The sequence below is a fragment of the Peromyscus leucopus genome, chromosome 7 (genome assembly GCF_004664715.2).
Source record: "Peromyscus leucopus breed LL Stock chromosome 7, UCI_PerLeu_2.1, whole genome shotgun sequence".
Lineage (NCBI taxonomy): Eukaryota > Metazoa > Chordata > Mammalia > Rodentia > Cricetidae > Peromyscus > Peromyscus leucopus.
The window spans coordinates 1827270-1839045 of NC_051069.1; the positions used below are offsets into that span (position 1 = coordinate 1827270).

At 46.5% G+C, this 11776-nt stretch overlaps 1 protein-coding gene across 1 annotated transcript in view; it reads left to right on the forward strand.

The window, feature by feature from the left end:
- Positions 1 to 10501, forward strand: part of Lipc (lipase C, hepatic type) — a 130735-nt gene extending 120234 nt beyond the window's left edge. The window contains exons 7-9 of the mRNA XM_028865657.2: positions 3702 to 3819; positions 5282 to 5500; positions 10266 to 10501. Coding sequence (XP_028721490.1) covers positions 3702 to 3819; positions 5282 to 5500; positions 10266 to 10377 — 449 coding nt within the window. The 3' untranslated portion in view covers positions 10378 to 10501. The remainder of the gene's footprint in view (positions 1 to 3701; positions 3820 to 5281; positions 5501 to 10265) is intronic.
- The last annotated feature ends 1275 nt before the right edge of the window (positions 10502 to 11776 follow it).

Below are 11776 nucleotides of genomic sequence, written 5' to 3' on the forward strand. Positions count from 1 at the left end.
GTACACACCTTCTGTACTTGGAAGGTAGAGGCCGGAAGAGCAGCAAGCAGCTCATGGCCAGCCTCTGTCACAAAACAAGTGCAAACCAGCTTGGGCTACTTGAGACCCTCTCAGAAAACCAAAATTGAAAAAGAGAACCAAGGAACAAGGAGATAGGTAGGTAAAACATTTAGTATATTAATGTGTAGCTTGATGTGCCGTAGCGAAGGTACTTGATTATTATTCCTCATTACAGTGTGGTGGTGGGGAGGCCTTTAATGCAATGTGTCTGTTTATCGCTCTTTAACCAAGATCCCACTATGTACTCCATGGGTGTCTAATGAGTTTTGTCCTCACTGTGGCCATTGCAGAAATGACAAGAATCCTTCCCCTAAGATTGAGCTCAGAGAGCCAGGATATGCGTACTGAAGCCCACCAGACATGGCCGAGAATGGCAGGTGTCTGGAGAGACGGCCTAAGTGCCAGCTCCTTTAAGACCAGGGCACCACAGCTGCTTCTGCTCTTGATTGCTTTTTAAACATTTGGAAAAGCTCCTTTCCCAATAAGAAAAATAATTAAAACACTCACTGGAGGAGGTGTGGGTCTTAGAGAAAAACATCAACCCTGACTTCTTCTCTAGGAGAAGTGGTTAAAAGTTCTGGCAATATATAGACTCCTGTGGCTTCTGGGAATGTGTGGACTTCCATGCCTCCGTTTGTATAGAGTTTGCCCTCATATGCCATGGACAATTCCATGCACTGTGGTTAGAACTTTTGTTGTTGTTTTCCTTTTCATTTCTTTCATCAAGTTGAAATTACTTGGGAAAATATCTTTAAAATATGTATTTTATTTTTAAATTACGTGTGTGTTGGGGGGTATGTGCTTGTGAGTGCAGGTGCTCACAGAGGTCAGAAGAGGGTGCAGGATCCCTTGTAAGCCGTTGTGAGTGCTCACACTCAAACTCTGGTCCTCTGCAAGAGCAGCACATGCTCTTAACCGCTGAGTCATATCTCCAGCCATCTCTCTGGCTCTTGAAAACAATCTCTTTTCATGGCTTCTAAGAGTAAATCACATGGCTGGGCACATGATCTCCAAGTCAACTGTCCAACTTCAGGCCTTAGTCACAAGAAGGTGAGCAATACACTTTGCTTCCTAGAAGCCTCAGTTTCCTCCTTCAGAAGATGCCATCACAAGGAAGATAAAGTCCGCACTGTAGAAGCCATGTGACAAAAATTAAGGCCATGGCATGAGAAGCTCAGCCTCTGTGATTCAGGATGCAGCAGTTACCAAGACTGTAACTACTAGCTGGCCCAGCAGCATGCACTTGTCTTCCCAGCTCCTCAGGAGGCTTGAGCCCAAGAATCCCAAACTAGCCTGGCTAACATAACAAAATCCCATCTCAGAAACAAGTCATCATTTACCAGTATTGACTAATCAAGGCGTTCCTAGTTTCTAATTACTTATTTACTTTCTTATTTAATTTATTTGGATTTTTGAGAAAAGGTCTGTCTGTGTAGTCCTGGCTGACCTCATACTCACAGAGATCCTCCTGCCTCTGCCTCCCAAGTGCTGGGATTAAAGGCATATACCACCATGCCCAGCTCTGATTTATTATTAAATAATTATTTTTGACTCTTTTTTTCCAATATAAATCTCTTTTTACATTTCAACTTTTTTTCTTGGGATATACAGGAGCTATTGATATGGGAGCCATTGGTCCCAGGGTATCAACATTTAGAAGTTCAGCTGCCAGAACTGGGCTGCCTGGACTTACATCTCTGTGATGCTATCTACCAGCAGCGGTGTGAGCCTCAGAAAGTCGCCGAACCTCTGTGTGCTGCACATTCCTCTGTAAAATGAAATAATAATGGTATCGGTTGTTGTGGGAGTTAAATGAGATAATATCTGCAAGGCACCTGGTGGAACAGCCATAGTTCTGCTCATTCACCCCAACACCATGGGGCCGAACGTGCAACCAGCGCCAAGTATCCTCTATAATGGAAGGCCGAATAGAAAATCCATGACTCTGGGTATTCCATAAGTGCTTAGGAATACACCCACCTCTTGCTTGGAGCAGCACAGGAGGCCAGCCCCCTGCCTCTTGTATTTGTCCACATTCCAGGGCTCCTACCCTAGTGCCTGCAGCCTGTGTCCTAGGTAGGATCTTTCCTTTCTGCCTGGGTTCAATTTACAGCACCGCCCACTTGGTACAGGGTTTCCCTGACAACCACCAAATAGTGTAAGGCCGACCCAAAAACCTCTGGGATGAGAAGCCAGGGCCCTTCCTCCCACAGCTACCGCCCAAGTGTTTAAGACTTGGCCTTGGCCAAGTAGCCCTTGTCTTATTTTTCACCCACAGCCTTTTGTAAAGTTGTCAGGGCGTCCAGCCTGAGGCTCTGAGCACTGATAAGTACAGGGTATGACTGTGTTAAGACGGTAGACAGGAGAAAAGGCTTTTTCTGAAGGAAAAAGAGCACACTGAATGGCTGGTAAGACAGTCTGAGAGATCTAGAGCCAGAGTCACCCCCTCCCATGGGAAAGTGGGCTCACGTGACCTGCAGAACTTTGATGCAAGGAACTGCCTAGAACAACGGATGTATGGTCATTAGGGTCAGGAGAACAAAACAGTGGGAAATGGCCATGAGTCCTGAGGTCAGAGGACAACCTTGGGTGTCAGTCCTCAGGGGCAGTCCATCTTTTTGAGACAAGGTCTCTTGTTGTCCTGGAGCTTTACCAAGTCGTCAGGCCAGCTGGCTAGCAAGCTCCAGGGACCCTCTGTGCTTGTCTCCAGTCTCCCAACAGCTGGGATTACAAGCAAGGGAGGACGTCACACTTGGCTTTGTATGTGGAGATTTAACGCAGGTCCTAACACTTGTGAGGTTCACTGACTGCACCATCTCCCGAGTCCCCAGTTCGACAGACAATCCGATCTCATTTATTTTTGTGGTGCCAGGGAAGGAACCCAAGGCCTCCCACATGCTAGGTCTCTTACAGAGCTATATATCCCCAGCCGCCATCATTACTATTATAAATACAGTCTGAGTTCTGGGTCATATTCAGGCTGTATAGAAAGGAAAAGGAAAAAAACTAATAGCATTCATAGTCCCAGGGTGGAAAGACAAACATTGCTAACATTTTGGTACCTGTCCATTTAAACTTTCTCCTCTGCATTTTTAAATTTTAAAAAAGTAGAGGAGTTTAAATTTGTAATTCCTATATAAATAGTTGGACAGGGGAATGTTTGCCTATAACCCCAGTACTGAGGACAGTGAGGCAGGAGGATTGTGAGTCTGAATCCAGCCTGGGTTACACAAGATCCTGCTTCATTTAAAACACATACTTAGTTGGTAGAGAATTTGCCTAGCATGTACAGCATTGAATAAACCAGGTGTGGTGGAGCATGCCTGTGATCCTAGCACTCAGGGAGGGGAAGCAGAAGAATAAGAAGTTCAAGGTCAGGGCTGGAGAGATGGCTCAGCGGTTAAGAGCTCTTCTAGAGGTCCTGAGCTCAGTACCCAGCAACCCCAGGGTGGCTCACAACCATCTAAAACAGGATCTGATCTCCTCTTCTGGCATGCAGGTACCTACCTCTGCAAAGCACTCATACATAAAATATAAATAAATTTAAAAAAAAATTTTAAAGGAAATTCAAGGTCATTCTTAGGGGGGGAAAAAGTCCTACTTAATCTCTGCTCCTCCTCTCATCCCTCCTCTGCCTCTAGTTTATCATTACCAGTTCATGATCCAGTTCATCAACCAAGTTGAGAAGCCAGCAGAGCCCACTTTTACCATGTCACTTCTGGGAGCAAAGGAAGAGATGAAGAGGATTCCCATCACACTGTAAGTCCCAGGGTGGCCCCACCTGTGGTGCTGACGCTTCTCAACGGGTGCGCTTCTCAACGGGTACGCCCCTCTGTGGCTGCCCCAGACATGCCGCTCAGTGGGACACCTACCGGGGCTTGTCTCTCACACCGTATCCCAGGCTCACCCAGCTCAGGGGAAGGGTCCCTGAGCACCATCTGTGAAAGTGATGGGGCCATTGCCACTCAGGTGTGCAATGCAGACAAGACCCGGGTCGGGGAGAAGCTGTGAGGGTGGGTGGGGCGTGGGTCCTCCCAAAGACCCCCAAACACCTTTCCAGTGAGCTCAGGAGAACATGCCCAGAAACAAAACGGAAAGCATTCCCTCTGTCACACACAGGTGTGCAAGCTCAGTCAGCAGGGAGTGCCAGCCCAACCCCCACCCCCCCCACCCCCCCACCCCCCCCCCCCGTGACATACCTGCTCACACCAGCAGCCTCACAATGCCTCACTCAGACTCCCCCGCTTTCCCAGCCAGATAATGACCATGACCTTTTCTGGCATCTCAACCCTCCCTGTTGAGCCCCTCAGGGAGTGACATGAGCTGAGTATCCTTTCAGGAACAGCTCTTAGCTTCTGAAAGATTGTCCCCAGCTTTGGGTCCCTGACCATGACCCTGATTCAGACACTCACCAAATACTTACCATTGCAGTGTTCTGCTGGGAGGGTATGCTGAGGGTTTTGCCCTTAGGGTGGATGCTCACAGCCTAGGGACTGGGTAGATACCCACGCCAGCCATCTTTATAGCACACGGCAGAAGGAGCTGAGCTGAGCCATGCCAGGGAACTCTCCATCCAACTTGTTTCACTGGGTCGACCCAGTGTTACCTCTGTATTGTCAATAATTTCTCCTGAGAGATTGTTCTGGATCATAGAAAGGGCATGGAAGTGGCCTCTCTCAGTGACGGGGAACGTATGGTCTTGGAGACCAGTAAGCAAAGGCAGGGACAATGCCTCCAGGTAGTGCTTCAATCTTGTTGCAAGTCAATGAATCCTTTCCTGTGTGTGTGTGCGCTTGTTTTCTCTCCTGTTAGGCTGTGTTGCTTTTAATGGATGGTTCCATTTATATGGAGAGAGCCCTTTTTATACTAAGAAAGGGCGGGAAAGTGTGGTAAAGGGTGTCTGTGTGTCAGCCACAGAGACAGTCCAGCTCCATCGCCCAACTCCACCAAGCCAAAAGACGTTAACTCTAGTCATGACAGCAAACTATCTCAGACCCTTTTTGATGTGATTAATATGGAAAACTATATGGTTTCCCAATTTTATTGTCAGGGAAACCCTCTTTAACCCGTCGTACCTATTGCCAATATTGTCTATTGAACACTGATTTTGGAAATGCAACAGAAATACCCCAAAGTCACTTCGGTATCCTGAGTGTACCTCAATGTCACTTGGCTGCTACAGCTAAACTCAGTTAACTGGTTTCCTTTGTATATTTTCAAGGGGCGAAAGAATTACCAGCAATAAAACCTACTCCCTCCTCATCACACTGGACAAAGACATCGGCGAGTTGATCGCGATCAAGTTCAAGTGGGAAAGCCGTGCGGTGTGGGCCAATGTCTGGAACACGGTGCAGACCATCATGCCATGGGGAATAACACCTCACAACTCAGGCCTCCTTCTGAAGACCATCTGGGTCAAAGCTGGAGAGACACAGCAAAGGTGACATTAACATCTCCTCACGCCGTGCCTGCAGGTTCCAAGCAGCTTCTCAACTCAGCCTCCCATCAGGCACAGGAAGTGGGTACCACAACACCCCAGGTTCCAAGCAGCTTCCCAACTCAGCCTCCCATCAGGCACAGGAAGTGGGTACCATGACACCCCAGTGATGGGGCACAGGGAAGACATGGGGCCCTCCCTTCTTCCTTTGGCCCAAGGTGGAAAACCAAGATGAACACTAAGGTCTTCTGACTGCTTGGCCAGCTCCTTCCTATCTGTATCTGTCAGCCACTCCTCTGGAGTCTGAGGCTTCATGAGCCCAGGGTCCATACAGATGGTCACTGGGGAAGGACAGCCGAGAGCTGACACATTCTGCTTTGTTACTGAGTCAGAGAAAGGCCTGGGAGACTGCAAAATCTCTCTCTCTCTCTCTCTCTCTCTCTCTCTCTCTCTCTCTCTCTCTGTCTGTCTTAGTGTGTGTGTGTCTGCTTCTCTTTTTCTGTTTCTTTGTTCCTATCTATCACTTTCTCTCTGTCTCTGTCTTTATGTCTCTGTCTCTCTGCCCACCCCCTTCTCTGTCTTAGGTGCCAAAGAGCCACTGGGAAGCTTATTAGATACGCTGAGTTCTTGAACCCACATGCAGAGCTTCTGACCCAGTGTCTTAGAAGAGACCTAGGAGAACCCTGAGGAAACTTGATAAGAACAATGTGGCCAGGTGGTGGTGGCGCACACCTTTAATCCCAGCACCCGGGAGGCAGAGGCAGGCGGATCTCTGTGAGTTCGAGGCCAGCCTGGTCTACTGAGCGAGATCCAGGACAGGCTCCAAAACTACACAGAGAAACCCTGTCTCGAAAAAAAAAACAAACAAAAAGAACAAATGTGACCCCTCCCCGCAAGAAATGCCACTTTTTTTTTTTTTTTTTTTTTTTTTTTTTTTTTTTTTTTTTTTTGGTTTTTCGAGACAGGGTTTCTCTGTGTAGCTTTGCGCCTTTCCTGGAGCTCACTTGGTAGCCCAGGCTGGCCTCGAACTCACAGAGATCCGCCTGGCTCTGCCTCCCGAGTGCTGGGATTAAAGGCGTGCGCCACCAACGCCCGGCCGCCACTTTTTGTGGTGTGTTATCTCTCCTGGCCCCAAAGTTCCTGGGGGAAAAGTAGGGGTTGGGATGGGAATAGGAAAAGAAGAAAAGGAAGTATGGTCCAGTGGTGCTAACAGACTCAGCAGAGCAGAGGGATGCTCAACTCACTTTGCCATGGCAACCACACTTTCCTATAGCTTTGTATTCTCCATGGCAGGACACTTCTGTGCTTCTGAAGGCCCTTTCCTCGCTCTGCCCTCTGTGTTCAAGAAACCCTTCTCTTGTCTCCCACCTTCCTCACGGGAAGTCCAGTTCCCTTTCTGGCTTAGCAGGGAGAGCAAACGGTAGGCTGCTCACCTCTGAACCCCATGCCTTCTCAGCCTCAGTTTTCACTGCCTGGAGCCTGCCCATGGCAGATGTATGCCTCAGTCCCTTAGGCAACCGCACCCTGAGAGTTTATCTCCCTGGAATGCAAAGTCATGGCGACCGTTGGAAGCATACTCCACAGCTATCAAATGACCTCCACATGATCCGCCTGAGAAAATGAAACCGTTCTTCTTTTCACACCTTTCTCTCACCTTTCTCTCTTCTTGCAAGACTGTGGAGGCCCTCTAGGTCCAGAGTCCTTCTGAGCCCTGCCCTCTCAGCCCTCTCCTAGCTGGGGATAACTGCTCAGGTCCACTGTGGCAGTCTATGTGCCTTGCCCTACAAGGGGGCAGGACACACCACACTGCTGTCTGCACCGATGCACCCCTCATGGGACTGGAAAAGGAAACAGAAGAGTTCGGAAAAGGCTTAGTGAGCCCCCAAAGTACAGAGGACATGGGACCCAGTGATCATAACGTTAATCTCACGTGACCTGATAGAGGTAGCCTGCAGTGTGAATCAGGAGCCTGGGGTTCACAGACGCTCCATAGCTAAAGAGTGTCTAAGCCTAGACCTGCTTTGCTTGCTTAGGTCAGATTTGTTGCCCTTTTCTGGCTGGTATGCTGTTTTAAGTGGTGCCTTCCTCCATTAGTCTTGGCTCCATTACTCTGACTTTCTCTAGCCTAATTTAGCAGACTTGCAGCCCTGGGCATTAATAACAGGTGCATCAGGTCCTTCCTCTGGGCTGTGGGATGTGCGTGCTTAAAAGGGACGAGGGAGGCTCAGGAGATAGGCTAGTCAACGATGTGCTTGCCTTACAAGCACAAGGACCCACATAGGGAAAGTTGGGTGTGTTGGCATGAACTTATAATCTCAGTGCTGAGGGGAGGGAGTGGAGACGGGCTGCCTGGGGCTCCTTGGTCAGCCGGTCTAGCCTACTTGGTAAGTTCCAGACCAACGAGAGACTCTGTCTGAAAAGTACAGATGGACAGTGTCTGAAGAAGGATGCCTGAGGTTACCCTCTGTCCTCCACATGTGCACACATCTCTACAGGCACAGATCCCTAGGTGCATACATATAAACATATAAGACACACATAGAGGGATAAAAGGAGGATAGGAACCCAGGAGTTACAGGCTTTGTAATTTGCAAATGCTCCTATATGTCTATGCAGTACCACATGCCACTTGGGGTAGGGCAAACCCCAAACTCTTGAGCTATGGCTTTCGGCATAGACTCCAGAACATCATTAGGAAAGCAAGATAAATTAATTTTGCTAATGATGTGCTCCATCTAAAGGCTTCTCCAATTTTAATGAACCTACAGATTTTTCAGAATGCAGGTCCTATCTCAGCAGGTCTGGGTGCGACCTGAGATTCCTCATTTCTAAAAAGCTCCTGTTGCAGTTTGTGGACTTAAAATACCAAGCTCCCAGAGTCGCATAGTCCAGGAAGACTAAAGATGGGTGGCTCGGGCTGTAGATAACTGGACTGGACTGCAGCAGGCTTTGAGGGGGCCAAGGGTATTCCTAGGAGACAGGCAGTGAGAACTCTATGTTGGCCAGTCCTACTCCACAGCTCACCACCCATATAGCCTCAGACAAAAACTCCACCTCTGTAAGACTGGGGTCTGCAGTAACAAATGGAAATCATATTGCCTGTCTCATGGGACCAATGTTTAGTACCTTTGGCAAACTCAAGACCAGAGTCAAGATACAAATACAAAATCTTACACTCTCAACCACTCTTCTAAGGGCAGGGAATAAAAGAAAACGTAGGTTAAGGAACTCACTCAGTGCCTGCAGAGGAGGTGTCTCAGATAGGTCTCCACTACTGTGACAAAGACCATGACCAAAAGCAAGCAACTGGTGGAGGAAAGGGTATATTTCATCTTACACTTCCAGGGAACTAGGGAAGTCAGGGCAGGAACTCAAGGCAGAAATCTAGAGGCAGGAACTAAGCAGAAGCCACAGAGGAGTGCTCCTTACTGGCTTGCTCACCCTGCTTCCCTGGACAACCCACAACCTACTGCTCAGGGGTTCCACCCCAAGTGAACTATGTCCTCACATATTGATCACCAATCCTGAAAATGCCCCCACAGACTTGCTGATGGAGGCATTTTCTCCATTAACAATCCCTCTTCCCAGATCTGCCTAGGTTTGTGTCAAGTAGACCAAACCAAACCAAACCAAAACAACTAGCACAGTGAGGCTGTGTAGTGAGATGAAGAGAAAGAACAGAAAAACAGGAGTAATAAAGTTGGTTGATAAAAAACGGCATTCTCAAAAAGAATACATGGGGCTGGGGATGTGGTTCAGTGGGCAAAGTGCTTGCCTTGTATACATGGAGCCCTGAGTTTGATCCTCAGCACCACAAAAAAAAAAAAAAAAAAAAAAAAAAAACCTGATGTGGTGGCACATGCTTGTGACCCCAGGAATTAGGAGGAGGCTATAGGAGGGTCAAGAGTTCAAGATCATCCTTGGTACATAGTGAGCTTGAAGCCAGCCTGAGCTACATGAGATCCTGGTCTTTAAAGATTCTACCTTAGGTACAATCGAAAGGAAAAATAAACCATAAACTAGAATTCTCTGTGATGACAGCTATATAGACAGACAGACAGATAAGAGATAGACAGATGGGTGGAGGGGTGGTCAGATTGCTGAATGGATGATAAACAAATGGATAGAGAGGTAGATGAATAGATAGAAGGATGGGTGAATGAATAAATGAGCAGAAGGATAGGTGAGTAGATGGATAGATAGTAGGTGAATAGATAGATAGATAGATAGATAGATAGATAGATAGATAGGAAGGATAGGATAGGTAGATTTGAAGTTAGTATAAAATGGTACCCTTCGGGCAAAATAATGGTCAAAGCTACCAGATATTTGGTTTCCTCTAAGGGGCTAGTGTCAGCACCAATAGGTAGAAGGGGAGATCTGCAAGGTTGAATTAGCAAAGCTGAATGCTGGGGTACTGAGCCCGAACAGGAAGTTGAGGAGCTGTGGATGTCTGTCCAGGAGCAGGGGAAATGTAATGATAGAAACAACCCTCATCCTCAAGTTTTTGAAGAGCTGTTACTAGAAAAACAGAGGAAGCCTGCCTCTGAGGTTTCGGTGCAGAGCCCCCTGAGGACTGCTTCCACCAACTTAGGTTTTATTTTTCTCGGAAGTTATAAAAATATATTCAAACCTAAGGATTCAATGTAAAAAAATCCTATCACATACATTATACAATTGGACTAGTATTTGATAAAAGATGAAACATTTCAATAAGCCCCCTCTGAATCGTCAGTCACACCATAGCTTTTTTTTTTTTTCTATTCAGAATGACATTTTGCCCTGAAAATGTGGACGATCTACAGCTTCACCCCACCCAGGAGAAAGTCTTGGTGAAATGCGAAGTGAACTCAAAAAGACTGAAGCGAAAGAGCAGATGAGTCAACGAGACGCGTGCAAAAAATAAATAAACCTTATTCTTTACCCGCAGTGGTTGCCTTATTTGGAAGCCAAAATTACACAAAGAATCATGCATACATTTAAATAAAGCTGGTATGCAAAGGAGGGTGTGTTTTGCTGTTATGAAGTGAGCTTTAAAAGTACGTGACGCGGGGATAGTGAGATGGTCCAGCAGGTAATGGTGCTTGCCACCAGGCCTGATGACCTGAGTTCTGGCAGAAGGAGGGAGTAGACGCTAGCAAGTTGTCCTCTGACCTCATGTGCTCGGACACACACACACACAGAGAGTACATGTAAAATGTCTTAAAAGAAAATATAAAAACTAAGTTTAAACACTGTTATACAGTTATCTTCAAGTATTAGTACACTAAAAATTTCCCAATTTCTCAAACTTGTCTCTGATTAGATGTTAATCTATGCAAATAAGTTCAAATGTAAGGGCCATTTTAGACTTACTATTCTAAATGACAATGTCTTTTACAATTAAGTCAATTTCTCCATATTTCCTTGCTATTTTTTTCCTGGCCAATTTTTTTTAACCATGCAGGAAAAATACTTCAGTACATTATTGACATTTGGTAAAACAAAATCCTAATTAACCCCCACTTATGTGTAGTAGTACACCTACCAAGACAATACAGCTCCCTGAAAGAAAAAAGTCTGCCTCATGGAAAAGAGTTACATCACACACACATCACACAGCTATCTCACTGAGCCAAAAGAATTCGACTACCGTACTAGCAAGAACAGTGAAAGCCGGACAGTGGCTATTTTAACTTTAAATGACTAACTGATGAATGCAATTCTTTTCTTTCACTAATACAACAGAAACAAATGGAAAACTGGGACTATCTCAAGGAGTTTCTCATGGACTAAACGTGTGTCCCCCAAAGTTCCTATGTTAAAACTTACGGTGATGGAGCCGGAGGTTTGCTGTTGTTCAGACACCCTTCAACCCTGGCTGCCTTTCTCTCTCTTTCCCTGTGTTCTCTACCTCCTGTGCATGTAGCAGAGACTTGTACACAAAACAAAGGTTCTTTCTCACCTCTGCTGCTCTGAGTGAACAATCCGATGCCTCTGAGTTATGGGCAGGCTCCCTAGCCCATGGGGAAATGTTATAAAAGGAATTTGGCAGATTCTGGTTAAGAGCCCATACTGCAGAGGACCTGTGTTTGGTTTCCAGCTCACAACCACTCGTAATTGCAACTTGTAACTCTGATGCCTTCTCCTGGCCTCTATGGGCACTGCACTCCGTGCACATAGACACAGGCACAAACATGCATACACATAAATTAAAAATAAATACTTTTAAAACTTGAAATAAAAGGGATTTGGTAACTATCTCTTTTACTTTAGGCTATTTCTCCTGATGCTCTTTCT